The sequence below is a fragment of the Filicampus tigris genome, chromosome 15, assembly GCF_054856515.1.
Source record: "Filicampus tigris isolate MCC_2025a chromosome 15, RoL_Ftig_1.0, whole genome shotgun sequence".
Taxonomy (NCBI): Eukaryota; Metazoa; Chordata; class Actinopteri; order Syngnathiformes; family Syngnathidae; genus Filicampus; species Filicampus tigris.
The window spans coordinates 14,720,003-14,739,734 of record NC_141231.1 but is presented as its reverse complement, the minus strand read 5'-3'; the positions used below and the strand labels follow the sequence as shown (position 1 = coordinate 14,739,734).

Here is a 19,732-nt window from a genome sequence, read left to right as displayed (position 1 = left end):
TCTGCAGGGATAGAACCTGCTTATGAAGGTGACATATCCACTCGGCAAACTGCCTGGCGTTGGGAATGGTGGCCGACAGGAAGACGTAATGCACGTTGTCGGGAAGCAGAATGATGGTTTCCTCCCACACCACGCCACGCTCTGAGAGAAAAACGGATGGGAGTCGAACCAAAGCTTACGAAACACACTTATACGAGGCTTATTTGTTTCCCCCCCCCCACACACCGGCGTCTCTCATGTAGTGGATCTCGTCAAAGACAACCCACGCCACTTCCCTCATTATCTCCGAACCGCGGTACAGCATGCTCCTCAGGATCTGCCATAGAAAGGGGGAGGGGGGAGCGCAGTAAAGCAATTTATTGTCATGCTGACTGACTGCTCAGTGTCATACAGCTTAAGCGACAATATGAGAAACCTAATTTGTTGTGCTATGGGTCAAATTTAACCATTTTAAAGTGAAAATAAAAAATAAAAATATATATACATAACATTCATTACACAAAGATTTAGCATGCCTTTTCATGGAAAACAAAGGGGTCCTCATTTAGGTATAATCATTGAACTATTGATCAAAATGGTGAGTAATTGGGTTTATAATGACAAAGCAAATTTTATTGGCATTATCTTCGTTTCCCTCCCTTTCGGATAGTGTTACGTGCTGGGTCAAATTGACCCAGAAACAGCAATCATGGTATTGGGTCAATTTGACACAGTACACATTGAATGATCAAAAGTGTCAGAAACCAAAAAAGGATAAGTGAACATGCTTCAGGTCAAACTGACCAAGGAACATTGTTGCTTCTCCAGGGTCTAGTTCACCTGCTGCATGTTTATTTCTCCAAGTATCAGAAAAAATAAATAAAGAATGATCATTTTACATGCCCCTTGAGCATTTTGACACAGGTCATAGTGGAAGGCTCCTCATTGGTCAAACTGACCCAGGAAAACTGCTGCTGGTACTGGGTCAGTATCAGGTTTGACCTGGAGAATGCTGGTCACATGGGTCAATTTGACACGGGTAAGTTTCACTCAACATGACCCGGGTCAAATTGACCAAGGAACCTTATTACTGTTCTTCAGGTCACTTTGACCCAGGCCACGGTTGCACATGGGTGAAATTGACCCAGGAACATCTTTGTTGGTTGTGGGTCAATTTGCCCCGGGACCATCAATAATTTCTCATGATGGATGCTTCACATATGGGAAATGTGATCCAGTGTCAAGTAACATACCGTATTTTTTTCATAGTTTGTCCAGGGGTGCGACTTATACTCTGGAGCGACTTGTGTGGAATTATTAACACATTATTACTGTCATGGCTGGCTGGTGCGACTTGTACTCGGGAGCGACTTATAGTCCGGAAAATACGGTAATTGCCATTCCTGAGTCGCTATGACCTGGAACAAGTGTCAAAAATGAAAAAAAAAAAAGGTGATAATTAAATGTACCCTGGGTCAAATTGACCTAGGAACATTATTGCTGTTCCTTGGTCAATTTGGCTCTTCATGATGGTGACGCACCTCTGTCGTCATGACGAGGCAAGAGGCGGTGGGGTTGATGGTGACGTCGCCCGTCATCAGGCCCACGTCTTGAAATTCCTCGTACATCTCCCGGTACTTCTGATTGGACAGTGCCTTGATGGGACTGGTGAAGATGACACGCTGCTTCTCACGCAGGGCCAACGCGATGGCGTATCTATGAGGAGGAAACAGAGGAACAAGTTTGGCAAGAGCAAATCATTGATGTTAGTAAACGGAGGCTGATCAGGGGTCCTCACTCGGCGCAGACAGTCTTGCCGGCCGAGGTGTGCGCGGAGACGAGCACAGACTGGTTGTTATCAAGGCACAAAATGGCTTCCTGCTGAAAGGGGTCCAGAATGAAAGGGTACTCCTGTTTAGACAAAAGAAATAATACTCTCATCAGAAAACAGTGGAATCTTGAACATTTGGAAATTCACCAAAATATCACATCAAAAGTTTGCTTGTTCGTTGACTTTTTTTTTTCCCCCTACCGACACTTATTCCAAAAGGAGAAGCCTCAATAAGGGCTAGTAGTAACTTCATGGTTTTACACTTTACCAAAGATAAAACAAGAATTTTGTCAATGTGTCTTTGTGCCTTACGACAAATATTTCCACTATTGACAGTGCTTAATTGTTTGTGTGTGATGTGCATCCACACGTAACTCACTTCCTGAGGGAACATGCATTTGTAAACCAATGTAAATATACCTTTGCGGCATTTCCAACTCGAGGTTTGAGAGGTTTATATTCATCACTGACAGGCAGAGCGACCTGTCAGAGTACAGAAAAAAAAAAAATTGTTCACAACTTTATACAGCTCAATAAATGCACTAGAATGGCGTTACTTGCCTCGTGTGAGCAGCCGTCCACCGTCTCCACTGGCTCCACTTTGACTTGGGGCATAAATTCTGCAAGACTGCAGAAAAATACAGCATTAAAGTTAACCTTCGATGATTTGCAAATTAAGATAAGTGAAAAAACCGTTTTGGCACCATGGATTGGTCACATAAAGAAATAAAATTAAGACTTCTGCCTTGTTGGCCGGACATTCCGCTGCTCCGCAAAGCGTTTTAGTCCGGGAACAACAGCAGAACGTGGCAAGTAAGTCAAAATCAGAGTAGAAAAATTGACTTATCGACTAGTCTGTTCCATCCCTACCTTATGGTACAGAGAGCGGTGATAAATCATAAGTACAGTACATCATTATCATGAATTAAGTTATTCCTATGTATGTACCAAGACTGATGACAATACTACTGACTATTAAACGCCACGAAGAGATATTTAGCTTACTTGAGGTCACTGGCAGAGACCGTGTCGAGGCGAGGTTTCTTCCCGAAGCCCGGCTCCTCTCCGCCGTCGCTGTCAGGCGGCTCCCTCTTGGTCTTAGCAGCGGGGTGAGCATCGTTGTCATTGTTTAAACCAGCTGCTCCCCTAAACAAGAGACCATTTCAACAACTTAAATTGCAGCGGCTTGCGTAAATGTTAAGTTATGACGTCTCAAATATTCGCTATCCATTATGTGCACTTCACAGCGCACGTGAGGCTAGCCACACGAGTCACCGCTTCTTCTTGAAAAAAATAGAAAATGAAACAAAATACGCTAGCACAAAGTTGGTATTTTACCCTGTATCTAGGGCGACCGAGGCCGGCGGCGTCTTGCTCGTAGTGGGTTTCTGTTCATCGTCAAACACGCTGAATAAATCTCCAAAGGGGTCCGCCATGATTGTTGTAAGGCACCCTTCCCACAATGCAACGCGAGCATGTGACGTCGCCTACGGTGGCCGCGTGGCTCTAAATCGTTACCCATCTCACACACGACCTGAATGTGAGCGTACCGTGTGTTGTTTTTCTTCTGAAAGCACGCGCTATTTTATTTAATTTCATTTTTAGGGGGGCCGTGGGTGACTGAATGGGAGGTAAGAAGAAGAAATACACCCCGCCGGCGGTCGCTGTGACCGGGGGCCCGACAGGAACTGCGACGGCATCAAGCCGGGCTAGTGCTCCTGCTACGGTCGGGAACGGTGCGGCGGATGAGCCGAAAAAGCAACCGGGGAGCAGCACCCCGAACAAAGCAGCTAAAGACAACAAATCTAAAGGTGATATGAAACACCCGTCGTTCTATTTTCAAACTCAATTCAACCTTTGTCCTCTTAATACGTTTTCCGTGTTTCTGTAATACAACCCGACGATGGGTATTGATTCACCAGACACAACATTAGGTACACCTGCAACACTCGAGGTGTCGGAAAATTTTCGGTGTCATATCTTGGTAACCTTATTTACTTCCAGGAGAGTGCCACAACATTAGAAACAGTGCCAAATATGATGTAGTTCATCTTAACAATACAAATAATATTGAAGAAATGTGTCATTTGTATTGGTTGTGTTTAGACACAGATAACAACTGTCCGTCTTTTTTGATTAGGAGATTGGCTGCCACATGGTTTAACAATATTATGTTTTGCAAATCAACATTGGGGTCTTTTTACTATGACATTGACCACTATAATACCGAGCTGGGTGTAAGGCACATAAATACAAAAGCAAGCAAATCTTAAGCAAGGCTTTAGTCTTAACCTTCGAGTTTCAACCAATTTACTGTGGCAAAAGTCACGCAAGTAAAGTCGAGTCACCACTAAATTTCAAGCAAGTCCATTCCTTAGTTGGGTTGAGTAAGTCAGTAAGGCAAGCCACTGTGGACTGTACTTGCATTAGTTAGATTTACTAAGACATTGTTATTTTTTAGTCTCAGTATTCCGTATTATTTGACACAAAAATGTAACTAGCTTTCAAAAGCAAATCAAATTGCACACTGACTTGTAAACATTGTCAAATGCAAACAGGCCAGACTTGTCAAGTCATGTACCGTAGTTGAAGTCGAATCTAGTCCCATGAATACCAATTCAGCCAAGTCGAGTCTTTCATACGTTTTAGCCAAGCAAGTCTCAAGTCCTAAAACTTGCGATTTAAATCGGACTCAAATCAGATGATGTGACTGAAGTCCCCCTCCAACGCTATAATGTACATAACTGTTACAAATTGGCATCATTTGCAGCTCCAAAGACCTACAGTCTGGCCAACACTGCCCAGGTGGACACAGGCGGTGTCTCGGACAAATCAATCCTGAAAGTAAGTGGTATTATTTATGAGTTATGCTTTTAATACTGTATATTCTGGTGCACCCCTTAATAAATGTTGTGTGTGTGGGGGGGGGGGGTGCGTCTACTGCAGGTTTCCATACAAGCTGACCTGGAGAAAAAGATCATAAAGGTAATCAATGACTTCCGGCAGGAGAATGGCGACAAAGGGCCCGTGTCGGGAAGACTCACCAACAAGAAACTTTTGGTGAGGTGGAACACCATCACACATTTTGTTTTCTCCAGAGAAAAAACATTTAAAAAATAATTGAATGGGTTAGTCTTACATGGCCATGTCGAACCTTTATGATGAGAGTGCCATATTTTTCCCAGAACATTCCGTTTTTTTTTGGTTTTTTTTGTGGATGTAGGATCTGTACACGGCTCTGCAGAAGTTCAACTTCAAGCGGGAGCATATCGAGGAGGCCATGAAGAGCAGCGTGCTCTACGGCGGCGATCTCCACTCTGCCCTCGACTGGCTCTGCCTGAACCTTCGAGATGGTAACCTCGCGCGTGCTTTATGTTCCGAGATCATCCTTCAAGCTTGCTCCGTTGTAACACATTGGATTCTCAGAGGAGCTGCCTGAAGGTTTCAGCCAGCAAATGCAGGAGGAGAGCCAGAGGAGCAGGCCCAGGTTCCAGCCTCCTGTCCGACCCCGAACCCCGAGCCCCGAGCTCATCAAAACGCCCACTTCCAAAGATGCCAGCAAGGTGTGTGGTAAAGACCGCAAGGAGTCATGTCCTGCCATGCATCCAAACCGTATGTGGGTTTTCCAGGCGACCGTGAAGGATGATGACGCACGCATGAAAGATTGGATCTTAAGGTATGCAGAGCAGAGCAGCGATGAAGAGGATGACGAGGAGGAAGGAGAGAAGATGTCGCAACGCAACCCGGAGTTAGAGGAAAAGTTTGATCCGGTAAGCGCAATAAAAGCCAGACAAAACTATTATTTTAATCATGGTCATTATTGGGATTATACACTATTAGACCATGCTAGTTTTATATTTTAATTGAAATATAAAACAGAGGAAAATTATGAGACCCAAGATGTATTTTCTCTATACTGTGTTCTCGTTAAAAAGCACTTAATTCTATGGCTTTATCATAAGAAAATGTAAATACAGGAAGTCCTCGATTTACGAACGAGTTCCGTTGCTACACTGGCGATGTAACCGGAATTTCCGCGTATGTCGGATTTGACCGTTAATGTTGAAATTTACGTCAAAATAGTCAATGTTTCAAAAATCTGAAGTTTTGACCTTAACCCGAATATCGACTGCATGTAAACGTAGTCAGTACGGTGCTGGGGACAAAATGGCGGAAGAGCCACGGGCCTCTTCAATTCGAAACGTGGTAGGTCGCGTTCGTCGTAAGTCGAGGACTTCCTGTACTCACTTTTAATATGACAAAAGGACAATTTTCCATTTAATTTAATATTAAGAAGCTGTAGTTGTCGTTTGGGTAACTTTACATATTGAGCAAACTCAAGTTTCAATGAAATGAATTGATATTTGGATTGCAGAACGACAGGTATTTGATCTTGACTGCTCAGCTCTATGATGCTAAAGAAATGGCGATGGCGGCCAAAGCCAAAGGCGACAAGGCGGCTCAGCGGATGGCGCAAGACAGAATACGCATCATACAGCAAGGTTCTTGATGTTTTTCTGTGCTTTCCAAGTTGTTATTTAGTGAATACTATGTCAAGAAACCTTCTGGATTTTTACCACAATGTGTTAGAAATGAAGCCACTGGAGTTGCACCCCATATTCAACCCTGCCATTAAAGTGGTGGAGGCGCCCCAAAAGGAGAAGATGAAGCCCTCCGTCAATGAGGACAAAGATGAAATCGGTTTCAACTTGTTTGAACGGGCGGGGAAAGAGGCCCCCGCAGACAAAGGTACAGTTTCTTTTTTGGAGCTGGCTGGTCAGGTTACGACCATGTTCCCGCATGTGTCCTCACAGTCACGCAACCGAAGAAGAAGAATGAGCCCAAGGACATTCGGAACTTTGACTACACGGCACGCAGTTGGACGGGCAAGTCCCCTAAACAGTTCCTCATCGACTGGGTGCGCAAAAACCTTCCCAAGAGTCCGCCGCCGGCCTTCCACAAGGTTGCTGCGGGCAGATACTGGAGGTGCAAGTAAGTGATGCTTTTTTTTTTTTTTTTTTTTTGTCTGATGGTGTTGGTGTTGATTATAGAGAATTTCTTTCATTGACTCAAGGGTGCGTGTTCAGAGGACGGAGGACGTCTTGGAAGTTTGTCCGACCATCCTGACCGAGGATAGCATGCAGGCTCAGCATCTGGGCGCCACCCTGGCTCTCTACAGTCTGGTGAAAGGACAGGTAGTACATGACGTTAACCAGCAGATGGTGCTCAACTCCACGGCTTTTTTGTCATTGAAATGTGTGCTAAACTAAATTGAATGTGCCCACTCGTTTGTGCATAATATATCTTAAAAATGCTGAACTAAACCGTAATAAGCTACAAAGAGTACATAATGACATAAAATAAAACCATACATTCATATGTTGTCATATCGGGAGATGTTGAAATAAATAGCTTGTTGCTGATCGAATGAGGGGCATTCCGTCTATGTGACGGACCGGTCCGTCTATCGGCCTACGGCGGTTGCGCGTTTTGCTGATGGTTGACGAATGACAGGAAAAATTAAAAAATAAACGGACTACGCGTAGTCGGAATCCCGTGTATTTAATCCGTCTTTCGTCTGCAGTCCGTCTTTACTCATTTTTTTGCGGCGAGGCTTCGATGGCCGCGGCGAGGGACAATAGTGAGTTATTGTTGCTGCAGTCGAAGTTTGCAGGTGCCTGATCAGAGGAGGACTGATCTATAGGCGGGTATTATACCCCCCCCCCTCAGCACAGTACTACTTCAAAGGCGAAGTTGTTTGACTTCATTTTATTTTCATTTTTATTTCTGTGATTGTGTCCTTAGTCGGTGCACCAGCTCCTCCCCCCAACCTACCGGGACGTGTGGCTGGAGTGGCGGGACGGCGAGCAGCAGCGGCAGGAAGAGACGCGCAGCGCCGCCAACAAGCCCCGAGACCAATTCATCACCCGACTGCTGACCCGCCTCAAGCAGCAGCAGCAGCAGCAGCAGCACCACCACCACAACCACCACCAGCTCGAGTCCCAATCCGACGGCCAGCCGCGGCTTGGCGCTGCTGCGGAGGAGGACGCAGAGGATTCTTGGGAGAACCTGGCCTCCCTTGATATCGTGGAGAAAGGAGGAGGGGCTGAAGAGGGCAAGATGGAGGGAAGGGGAGGCGAGAGGGCACAGGAAGGAGTGCTGCGGATGACAAGAGAACTCCTCAAGAAGCTCAGGACGTCCCCTCTGGCTCAGAGACTCTTGGTGAGACATGCAGCTACAGTAGGTTTAAAAGTCTGCACACCCCTGCTTTCAAAACTTTTTTTTTCCACCATTAATGTATTCTACTGCAGACTTGTAAAACTCAATTGGGAAAAAAAAACATCAGAGAATATAAAGAACTGTCTTATTTTATTTTAATTGCTAAAATGAATACTAAATAATACACAATGTTTTTTCTTATCGCCTAAAAAAAATGTACATGATTTTTATATGTAAGGCAAAACATGCCTTATACATGACATTATGAATATTTAAATTGTACTTTTATTATGCATTTTGGCATTTTATTTATTTATTTTTTTAATGTTCCTTCAAGGCGGAGCGAGAACAGCTTCCTGTCTTCCAGCACCGGCAACGTGTCCTGGAAGCCCTGCGGCGCCACCGCGTGGTGGTGGTGGCCGGCGAGACGGGCAGCGGCAAAAGCACGCAGATCCCACAGTTCCTCCTAGACGAGCTGCTGCTTGGGGGGGAGGCGGCCCGAGCCTGCAACATCGTCGTCACGCAGCCCCGGCGGATCTCGGCCATGAGTCTGGCCTGCAGGGTCAGCCAAGAGCTCGGCTGCCAGGATGGGCCGGGCTCAAAGGTGAACTTACCTGTCTAGGCTGTTAGCTTCTTTTTACACTTGCATTTCACTAAAGATTACAAAAAAAGCGGAACTAAAATTCCACAAGGATTTCATTTGCATATCAAGAAAATTTAACATTTCTGAACAAAAGATTTTTGGGACACATTTTAAAGAACATTTTCAACTCAAAAATGAGAGATTTAAAGGAAAAATTCAATGAAGTGTTCATCTACAATAAAAAAAAAAAATTAACTACAATTTCAAGAAAAAATTGACATTTTAAAAAAAAATATATATATTTTAAATAAAATGTCAAAAAAATGGAAACATTTATTTACGTACAATTTTTCCGTGTCTTCAGTCGTCGCTGTGCGGCTACCAGATCAGGATGGAGAACCAGTCGGGCGAATGGACTCGCTTGTTGTACTGCACCACCGGAGTTCTGCTGCGAAAGCTGCAGCACGACCGACACCTCAGCACCCTGACGCACGTCATCGTGGACGAAGTACGGCAAACGCTCCCCGGCAAAAATTCTCAATTGTCATGACAAATGACCTACTCTGAATTTCCGCAGGTGCACGAGCGCAGCGTCCAGTCGGACTTCTTGCTCACCATCCTGAAGGACGTGGTCTTCAGGCGGGCAGACCTGCAGCTGATCCTCATGAGCGCCACCGCCGACTGCCACAAGTTCTCAAACTACTTCAACCGTTGCCCCGTGCTCAGCATCCCGGGACGGACCTTCCCGGTGGAGGTGAGCAGGGTCCATTGTGGGGACAAAAGATGATGAATCACGACCACAGAAAACAGGTTATTAAACTTATCGCACTGTTTAAGCGAGTAAAAACTTTTTTTTTTGCATTATTCAACACAACAACATGTACAGTATGTGAGGCGTGGGTATTATTTTGGTCCGCTTGAGGTTGCCGTCCTCATGTATCTGCGACTGTGTGACTTGCAATTCTAGTCCTGGATTGGTGAGTGACATGGGTGTCAGTGAATGAGAGTGTAGAGATGGCTGACAGTTAACCAGTCATTGGCAGCTCATGTTTGAATGTGCTGATTAGGTATTTGTCTCTTACTGACTCTCACCGAGGTTTTAATAGTTTGGGATTTTTTATTATAGTTAGTTTTTAATCCGTGGTTTTATGAATGTAAAATGTAGTTTTAATTAGTTATAGTTTTTTTTAAATCTCTCTAATTTTTTATTTTATTTCATTTATGAAAATGTTTTTTTAGTTTGTTATTTTGTTTTGAGGCAAGGATTTTTCTTCAACCTTTTTTGTAATTACAGTAAATTATTGAAGTTCTTCGATTAATCGTTGCAGCCCTTTTTACTTTAGTTTTATTTGACAGCAGGTAGATTCTTTTTCCCTTTTGTATGTCAGATAGGAACACATTTTTCTTCCAGGTGTTCCATTTAGAGGACATTGTGGAGGAGACAGGCTATGTCCTGGAGAAGGACTCGGAATACTGCCAGAAGGTCCTGGAAGAGGAAGAGGAAGTGAGCGTTGCCATCACGCAAAAAGGTGGAAAGACATTACAGCACCAGGTGATGGTCCGCCGTCGTCAGCCGCGACGTTGTCTCGGGAACTTGCGATTTTAAATCGGACCTCTACTGAAATAGAAGTGTCTGAAGTCTCCATCTCGGTTTGGGTTGATTCTCAGGAGGTGATCGTGAGGGACTCGTCGCCAGGCTGGGATTTAGGTCCTGACTTGGACCACTTCAGCAGCAGGACTCGCCAGGTTCTGCAGTACATGAACCCCAACAAGATCAACATGGAACTACTGGTGGAGCTCATCAGCTACCTTGGTACCACACAAGTGTATAATGGCCATAGTATCAGGTGTCTGTTTAGACATATCAGACTAAGCAGCATGGACGGAAATGTGTGTAACTCTGTAATAGGCTCCAGTTCTATGGTCATATGCAAAAAAAAAACCCCACAAAATTCCAAGTTAAAAAAAAATCTTTAAACAGAATTTTGAAAACGTTTTTTTTACCTATTTATACAAACCATTTAAATTGCCTTTTTTGTTTATTTTCCTTAATTTCCTTTAATTTAACCTTATCCTACATTTTTTTAAATATAATGGGCAAACATTAAATATCCCCACAAAGTGTAACTAATATAACAAAAAATAAAAGCTACCCTGTTTTTGTAAATAATAAAAATGCAATTAGAATTATATAAAGTTAATCTTACCACTTTACCAGACTATTCTTAAGTAATTAATTAAAATAATGTTAATGAATGAAATACTACCTTAACCTATTACTTTTTTAAAAAGGGCTAAAATGTAGCTTTTGAAAAAACAAAATGAAATGAAAACTAAATAGCTTCTCTAATTTTTTTTTTAAAATATTACCGGTAACCCCAAAAAATGAATTGCAATAATAAAATGGATATTTTTAAAAACAACAACTTGCCCTACCCTAATTTATAAGGGGGAAAAATGTCAAATTATGTATATATATTAAAAACATTTTTTTTATTTTTCTTCTAGATAAAGCTCCACAATTCACAGCACTGGATGGCGCTGTTCTGGTCTTTCTACCCGGTCTGGCTCACATCCAGCAGCTGTTTGACCTGCTGTCCTCAGACAAGCGCTTTAAGGATAAAAACAGGTGAAGTCAGCACACAAATGCAGTTTAAAGAACAATCCAAACCACAGTTGATTTCACGCTTGTTGTGTGTAACTTAAAGGTACAGGATTGTCGCTCTGCACTCCACACTGTCCTCGAAAGACCAGGCTGCTGCCTTCACGGTGCCGACGGCTGGCGTCAGGAAGGTACTGTACCTTGGAAATAAGTTTTAAAATAGGAGCACCACAAATCATGCTTTTTTTTTTTCTCCCCTCTTTCCTTTCTAGATTGTGCTGTCCACAAACATTGCGGAGACGGGCGTGACCATTCCAGATGTTGTGTTTGTCATCGACACGGGAAAAACCAAGGAGAACAAGTAAGGGAAACGTGCGGTCTTGATAGGCCCATTAGAAAGTCATTTAAAAAGAACAATAAATACAACCTTTCACGCAGCAATATAAATTACACATGTAGAATCCCATTGAGCATATTCAGACGCTTGTATTAGTACAGAAGTACAATGTGTGTGATGTGCCATGTGTGGTTCAGGTACCACGAAAGCAGCCAGATGAGCTCTCTGGTGGAGACGTTCGTGTCCAAAGCTAGCGCCCTCCAGAGGCAGGGCAGAGCAGGACGGGTCCGCAATGGCTTCTGCTTCAGACTCTACCCAAAGTACAGGTAAGTTGGGGCAGGCTGTGGAAGAAGGGCTGTTACATTGAATAGATGGAAATTCAAAAAAAAATCATATTATGATCTATGTGTTTCTCCTCAGATTCGATGCCTTCATGGACTACTCCATTCCAGAGATACTTCGCGTGCCCCTGGAGGAGCTCTGTCTTCATATTATGGTAAAACAAAATGGTTAGCTCTGCCAAGGTAGTAGTCTGTTGTGAGAGACAAAGAGGAAGTGATTAAAAAAGGAATGTCGTGTCCCCCTACTGACATGACAGCGGACTTTTCTTTTTCTTATCAGCCAACAACGGACTATGCATACGATTTTTTTTTTAACACACAATTCTGATATTTTTTTCCTTTCATTTAATTTTTTTTGTTTTCTTGCAAAAAAAACAAAACTAAAAAAATGCTATATATGACAACACCTTATCCTCGTTTGTTTTTATTATGAGCAAAAATTTGATTACTGTAAAATTTAATAACAAATACAATGCCTTACCCTACTCTATTTTATCATTTGTAAAAAATAAAAGTGTATATAATACATATTAAACAATATCAGACATTTTAAAAATTACAAATACAAAACCCTACCATTCACTGGTTTTATCATGTGTAAAAAAAAAAAGCACCCTGCATTTATTGATTAAATGATTGATGAAATAATGTGCATGATTTTTTTAAACTTATGCTATCACATTTTTAAACAATGTGTAAAACAAATTATATTGAATAACAAAGAATATAAAAGATAAAACTAATCAGTCAATAAAAACACAAAATACAACCCATATTGTTTTTTATAATGAGTAGAGAAAATATATGAAATGATAAAATCTAATACTAAATTGATTTTTAATATGGGCAAAATGATTTGTTATTTTTACAACTAATTAAATATCATAAATTCATCCAGTAATCATTTTTTTCTTACACCTATAATCAGCCCCAATTTTGTTTTGAAATTGAAATTTAACATGCAAAATCCTACTGAACATATTAAAACATTTCAGATGAGTATGTTGAATCACGCAGTCATTTTTGTATTTTTATTGTCTTGGTTAGAAATGCGAGTACGGCTCCCCAGAAGAGTTCCTAAGCGGAGCCCTGGACGCCCCACAGCCTCAATCTGTGATGAACGCCGTTAATCTGCTGCGGAAGATCGGCGCCTGTCAGCCCGGCCGCCACTTGCTCACCCCGCTGGGCCAACACCTGGCCAACCTGCCGGTCAACGTCAAGATCGGCAAGATGCTCATCTACGCCGCCATCTTGGGTTGCCTGGAGCCCATCGTACGACCTCCATTTTGCGTCTTTTTATCACGGCCGACGTTGGCAGTGTCAATGAGCGCCTGTGTCACGTTTCCAGGCGACCATCGCGGCGGCCATCACGGAGAAGTCTCCCTTCTCCACACCCATGAACAGGAAGGAGGAAGCCAACCTGGCCAAAGCTGCGCTCGCATTGGCCAACTCTGACCACATGACCATCTACAACGCATATCTCGGGTATGGATGGCATCGTTTTACGATCTTGGATTCATTTGGGGAATAAGTGAGGAATGAGGAATTATTCCATGTTTTAGCTGGAAGAATTCCCAAAAGGAAGGACATAAAGAAGAAATGTCCTTTTGCCGGAAACACTTCCTTAACCGCGCTGCACTTGCCACTATAGAGGTAAGAGACACACGCGCGGGATTAACTCCCTGGCATAGCTAAATATCGTAACCAAAATATTCGAAATATCTTAGTGTGAAGCAGTACAGTGTGAATCAACTTAGCATTTTGAATTATTGTGGGTTGTTACAGTTAAATTATAAATTGATATACAACATGAAACTATTTGTGATTAGTAAAAAAAAAAAAACTAAAATGGAGCAGTTTTATTTATTTTGAATTGAATCAATTATTTAATATATTTAACACTCATATTTATTCAGAAATAATATAAATTATGCAAATTACTTAGAAAAGCGTAAAAAACATTTAAATCATTTTTATAAAACTCTTACGTGACTTGAGATCCATTTTAATAAAGGCCAAATCAAATGCATTTTTTTAAACCATGAATGACTTAAAATAAAGACTTTTGAAAACAACGTAATTGAAAATCAGTATTAATTAAAAGTAATGAAATACTGAAATGTTGATGAAAGATGGATATAAATATAAAACAAATAGTTCACAATAAATGACATTTTTTTAATCCATATACTAAATTGCTTAAAATATTTTGTACCAAAAATGATCAAATATATTAAACTCATTTCAATCAAAATGTCAATTTAATTGTAAAAAAATAATAAATTGCAGTAAAATCATGTGTGATAAAAAATATATAAAATATATATATTTTTTCAAAATAATTTTAATGAAAAAAGACATTCTTAGTGTATTTATTGTAATTTTATCATATTAATCCATGGTAATATGGAAATTGAATCATCAAGAGCTAAATTTTTGTTTCTCAAAAGGTTAAGTGTGTGTTGAAAATGCATCAACTTAGTGAAATGGGTGTCCCCAATAAAGTCTTTCCAATGCAGGACGTGAAGCAGGAGCTGATGAAGATGATGGAGCAGGCGGGCTTCTACTCATCGCGTGCAGCCCGCCCCCCCGTAGCGTCCAAGCCACCGTTGTCGCTGCTGGGGGCGGCGCTGACGGCGGGCCTGTACGACAGCGTGGCGCGGGTGCTTTGCGTCGCCTCCGTGGACGCGCTGGAGCGAGTGGCGTGTTCGGCGGAGACGCCGCAGGGCCGAGCACAGGTGCACCCGTCGTCCGTCAACCGCAACCTGCAGACGCACGGCTGGCTGCTCTACCAAGAGAAGGTCTGGCGTCTCACCCCGTTGATTATTATAGTATTCATTTCCATTTGAACTCATTCACTGCCGGATATTTGCAGACCCTCTTTTACCCTAACCTTTGAAAGAAATGGGAAAAAAATATAAATAAATTCCTGCGATTGAATGGCTGGACAGTGAAAAGACAAATACGTTTGTCAATGACAGTGATTGATTTAATAAGGATATTTAATTTGTCATCAGGTGAAGTACACCAAAGTCTACCTTCGAGACACAACTCTCATATCCCCGTTCCCCATGCTGCTCTTTGGAGGGGACATCGACATTCAGCACAGGGAACGCCTCATCACGTTGGACGGATGGATGCACTTCCAGGTCACAACTGATCATGTACTCTAGATTTAGTCTAGATTTTTCCACTCAAAACAGGACTTTAAAGTAATTTGTGGTCAGCTAACTGCTCCCAAGTGGCCTTTTAGAGCATTTTCCTGTGAAAAATCTTAAACATAAGCAAGACATGGCTAACTTACTGCTGCCTAGGTTTTTGACTATTTTTCTAGTCCCAAAAAAGACTTCAACACTAGCTTCCCCCTAGATTTTTTTTTTCTTATGTTTTTCATTCAAAACAAGACTTTAACTACTTTAACTTGCTCCCAGGTGGTCTTTTTGGACAGTTTTCCTTTTAAAACATCTAACATAAGATCGGCATGACTAGTTAGCTGCTAGACAATTGTTTGAAACTTTTTCCTGTCAAACAAATATTTTAATAGTAATTCACTGCCATTGGCAGTTATGCTCAGCTAACTTTCTCCAAGGTGGACTTTTGGACCGTTTTCCTTTCAATCTTTTAAAAAAAAAATTTTTTTTTACCATTTTGCAGTCAAAACAAGACTTAAACTTAAGATAGGATATGCTAAATAGTTAGCTAATTAGCTGGTAGTTGACTTGACGGTTTGCGTTTTTTTGGGCAGGTAATTTCAGAGCATGTGTATGAAGTCCTTTTCACACTGCTTGATAGCTCATAGTTTTTACTAGTGCTGAAATGTAGTCATCTTTGTGCATTCACACGTTAATTGCAATTTGATTTTCATTTTTTCCTCGCAGTGTATTTGTTTTAGTACAATTTTATATGGTACATTAACTTTGTAGGCTCCCGTTCGCATCGGCGTGATCTTCAAACACTTGAGGAAACTGTTGGACTCGTTGCTGGAGAAGAAGCTTGAGAACCCACGCATGAATTTAGAAGGTAAAAGGACACCCCTGTCCTTGCCAACTTGATATAAATATGTTTTTTCTTCATTTGTCAAGGTGAGAGGACCATCCAAATCATCTTGGAGCTGATCAAGTCAGAGAACACTGCATAATGTGTGGAAACGAAAAAGGTTTGAAGCTAGAATGAAGAATTGATGGTCACTAAGGATTTTCAATCATGGCAATAATCCTCATATAAAAATTTAACCCCTAAGGGGAATTGTCATTGCCAAAAACTGTCACAAATAAAGTATTTTTTATTCCAGTGACTTAACACGGCCATACTAACTTCATGGGAAAAAAAATATATAAAAAAATATATACAAAAATATGTAACAAAAAAAAAATATATATATATATATATATATATATATATATATATATAAAGTAATTCTATTTATTATAATTATAATGTATTTTTATTGTAATTTTATGTGTCCAATTTTTTTTTTATTCCATTGGTTTCCTGGGGCCATACTAAATTCATGGAAAACGTTGTAATGATTTCAAAAGAAGAAGAGGGATTTTAAAATTCTCATCATTTTATTGATTGTAATTTTAAAAATTATGTTACATTTTTATTGTAGTTTTATAACACGATTTTAATAATTATCACAGTCAAATGCATTATAAAAAAATGGTGTGTTTACATCAAAGAACATTGCTACTCTATTATGGTTATGATTTTTAAAAATTGTTACTTATTTTGGATCAACGTCTACAAACATGTTTGTTGACACGTTCAGTGTGCTTATGAAAGGTAAGAGTTCCACTCACAGACTGTACATAATAACACATGACAGTGTTTAGTTCCTGATATGAATGGTAATAAACCAAACGATGGAAGCAAGAAGAGGACATTCTAAAGGTATCTTGTCAACACACTCATGAAACTGAAAAACAAAGAAAACACAATTTGCATAGCCGAATTAAGTCATATTCGCAATTTCCATTCACCAAATTTACAAGCAAACCCTAATCCCACTCATTTTCTTTCATTTGTAAGCAATTCGGCAGACTATACATAATGGTATGAAAATAGAGACCGGTGATTTTCACATGACCTCATGGTAACATGACTTGGCAGCAGAACACTCATTTCACCGCTACATCCTTGTTTCCTCTAAATCACCACATGAAGCCCTGCCCTGACTTGTTTTCCTGTCATCAGGCAATTCCTTAAATCCCTAAAAACATTTCTTGAAACTGTACTTATGTAATGATTCAATTAAAGTGTATTACAAACTTTTTTTATTGTCCTAAATAAATAATTATAAACAAACACTTTTAAAAGATTCAATACAAATGTATTGTACTTAAATGCATGCGTAGCCTACTCAACAAATGCATTGTACTGTATTAAAAAGTGGTTTTGTTCAGTATCAAAGCGAGACAACGGCTGAAATTAAGACCCAAACTGATGCCATTATAGACTATTATTTCGATTATGCAAATGTACTTGTTTCTGCAACAATGGCAATTTAAATGATAATCTATTCACTTGTATTTGTATGCTATAAACATACATTTTTTATAATTACTGAAATAATAATATTTGTTATTGTAAAATAGTTTCTGCAACAATTACAATTTTATTAATTGGTCACTAATGCTCATTTTGTTTTGAATTTTATCAGTTATCTTTCAAATATACATTATGTTTGCTATGTTTTATTTCATTAATTGATTTTGATTTGTTTGTTTTATCTGATGTGTGTTTTGCTTCCTCATAAACACACATTTAGCCTAACATTTAGCTTCCTCGTTAGTTCAAAGGTCCACAAGTACATAACTCATTATAATTCTAAGAATTATTATGAATGTAGAATGCGTCTAACACCCATTGTATAAATGTATTACACAATATTTCTCGTCATAAAAGTAGGGCTTTTTCCGCACCAACCGCATTCAGAATCATGTGACTTTTGGAAAACAAAATCCGGGGCAGGTAAACGAGCAGATTAACGTCATACAGGCGTCACTAAATCTGTGTTTGTTCTCGTTATAGACGTATATCATCCTCAAGGAGCGTGTTTACAGTTGCTGCGATTCGTAAAGTGCAGCCGCCATGTTGAATGTGTAAGGTCAAACCAATTCAACGAATGCAAGTTAGTTAAATGAATTGAACGCCTTGCCGCTCATTCACTCATGTATTAATATATTAGGAAAAGATAGTGACGTCTATAAGCACATTGAGTTACTTTGTGTCCGAAATGCGCTACATAAATATAGCTACCTTGCCTTGTTTAATATTTATAATTTAAGTATTTACCACCATATTTATATGTCTGCATACATTAGTTGTTGTAATGTAAACACTCGTCCAAATAAGCTACTGTGTGTGAATTAATGATTTATATAACAGCATAACAGGGCAGAGTGGACCCATCCAAAATGGCAGACACACTGACGTATCGCAACGATGCGGCACCACGCTCAATGGCGGTGTATGTATGTCTATGGTGCCACACGGAGAGAATTCTGCTTCCGTGTTGTGGCGTCAACGCTGCTATATAAACTCGCCGGCTATGAATAGTCGTTAAGCGTGTCATTTTGTGTTATTGACATCTGAAGTTACAACGCAGGCTTGGAAACGTGCAAGTTCATTGTCTTCGTTGGCTTTGGCGGGGATAAAGATGTCAGGTCAAGGTGAGTGTTGTTTTACTCTGAGACGGTTGACCTGTTTCGCATGCAGAGTACATGTTCAGAAGTGAAAAAAAAGGACACTGAAGACCTATTTAAATAATTGTCTATAATATTAGCGCGTTGTGTCTTAAATCTGTGTTACTGTATTTAAGCGTGTAGCCCAAAATTCGGTATCCTTTTAGTTTCTGTTTTTAGAGATAACGTTTTTCATTGAACACTGATTGTGTGGTTATATACTGCCTATGACCTATTTCTAATATTTTGAATGTACTGGTAAATGTATATTCATTTTGTGATTTTATAATATTTTTGTTTTATGTATTTTTCATTCTAGTTGAATTTTATTGGTAACAAAGCAGTTGACTTAAATCTTGAACCATGTTTGACTTAACATAATTAGCATTTATGGGTCAAATGTATTTGGGCTACTATATTTACAACACCTCCTGACATGTTATTAGTTTACCCACCCCTTTATTGAAGTAGTGTGTTTACTCAAATCATTTCCAAATGTTTTCCAGCATTGACAAGCAGCCCTCCTAACGTCCCCCTATCACCAACCATCAGCGTCGGCCTGGAGCTACGCCAGGTGGGCGACCGTCTCTACTGGACCTGCTGCCTCTTAAAGGCCCTGATCAAGGAACACAAGACCCTGGTCAAGTCCAGCGGCACCTGATGACGTGAAGGGGGATCCACAGAGGATGTACGGAGGAAAAGGGTGTCACCCTGACGGAGAACCTGTTGGATGAGCTACTTCAGAGGTCGTGGATGAGAAGCGCCTGATTGGAGGTTTGGCGGCGAAATATGAGGACTGGCCAAAGCAGGGATGGGCGATCTAAGGACCTATATGACCTGGCGCAAGGATTTTCATCCGGACCACCTCAGAGGAACTTTTAAATAATTATAGTAATAACCCACAAATGATCATCTTGTCTTTCACAATTTGGAAATAAAACTTGTTTGTCTGACATTCTATGCATTACTGTATTATTGACATGCTGCAATATATTAGGCACATCAGTATACTCTAATGCCCCTCAAAAAATATTGGTTAGGAAACTTTGGCATACAAATAAGACTATTGCTAGGGCAGCAAAACTACTAGTGGGTATTTTGCTGCTCCGAGTGCGAAACAGATGCCCACTATTTAGCATATAGCGCATCCGCGA

The 19,732-nt window shown here is 40.6% G+C and overlaps 2 protein-coding genes across 4 annotated transcripts in view; one reads left to right on the top strand and one right to left on the bottom strand.

The window, feature by feature from the left end:
* Positions 1 to 3,336, bottom strand: part of mtrex (Mtr4 exosome RNA helicase) — a 14,394-nt gene extending 11,058 nt beyond the window's left edge. The window contains exons 1-8 of the mRNA XM_086053674.1: positions 3,149 to 3,336; positions 2,816 to 2,956; positions 2,372 to 2,438; positions 2,231 to 2,293; positions 1,778 to 1,890; positions 1,521 to 1,695; positions 226 to 316; positions 17 to 141 (exon numbers count right to left, since the gene is read on the bottom strand). Of these exons, the coding sequence (XP_085909800.1) occupies positions 17 to 141; positions 226 to 316; positions 1,521 to 1,695; positions 1,778 to 1,890; positions 2,231 to 2,293; positions 2,372 to 2,438; positions 2,816 to 2,956; positions 3,149 to 3,246 (873 nt within the window). The 5' untranslated portion in view covers positions 3,247 to 3,336. The remainder of the gene's footprint in view (positions 1 to 16; positions 142 to 225; positions 317 to 1,520; positions 1,696 to 1,777; positions 1,891 to 2,230; positions 2,294 to 2,371; positions 2,439 to 2,815; positions 2,957 to 3,148) is intronic.
* dhx29 (DEAH (Asp-Glu-Ala-His) box polypeptide 29) lies at positions 3,270 to 19,533 on the top strand. Of its 3 annotated transcripts, none has more exons than XM_086053666.1 (29): positions 3,270 to 3,350; positions 3,416 to 3,621; positions 4,581 to 4,654; positions 4,757 to 4,870; positions 5,034 to 5,163; positions 5,237 to 5,580; positions 6,186 to 6,312; positions 6,401 to 6,559; positions 6,625 to 6,802; positions 6,885 to 7,005; positions 7,616 to 8,032; positions 8,367 to 8,633; positions 8,977 to 9,120; positions 9,190 to 9,366; positions 10,024 to 10,164; positions 10,281 to 10,425; positions 11,121 to 11,241; positions 11,321 to 11,405; positions 11,487 to 11,575; positions 11,749 to 11,877; positions 11,972 to 12,047; positions 12,940 to 13,164; positions 13,241 to 13,377; positions 13,455 to 13,545; positions 14,412 to 14,693; positions 14,910 to 15,041; positions 15,816 to 15,912; positions 15,975 to 18,566; positions 19,085 to 19,533. In XM_086053666.1, the coding sequence occupies exons 2-28, from the start codon at positions 3,435 to 3,437 to the stop codon at positions 16,028 to 16,030; spliced, it is 4,245 nt and encodes a 1,414-aa protein (XP_085909792.1). In that variant the 5' UTR covers positions 3,270 to 3,350; positions 3,416 to 3,434; the 3' UTR covers positions 16,031 to 18,566; positions 19,085 to 19,533. The 3 variants fall into 3 exon arrangements, with proteins under 3 accessions (XP_085909792.1, XP_085909793.1, XP_085909791.1); XM_086053667.1 differs by having other exon boundaries at positions 3,282 to 3,621; positions 5,237 to 5,373; positions 5,440 to 5,580; XM_086053665.1 differs by having other exon boundaries at positions 3,282 to 3,621.
* Positions 19,534 to 19,732: the final 199 nt, after the last annotated feature.

Bases quoted from the DNA above. Each gene is read 5' to 3' on its own strand.
- dhx29 (XM_086053666.1), top strand. From the start codon at position 3,435: ATGGGAGGTAAGAAGAAGAAATACACCCCGCCGGCGGTCGCTGTGACC. The intron at 5,164-5,236 runs GTAACCTCGCGC...TTGGATTCTCAG, and splicing joins CTGCCTGAACCTTCGAGATG to AGGAGCTGCCTGAAGGTTTC. The intron at 14,694-14,909 runs GTCTGGCGTCTC...ATTTGTCATCAG, and splicing joins GGCTGCTCTACCAAGAGAAG to GTGAAGTACACCAAAGTCTA.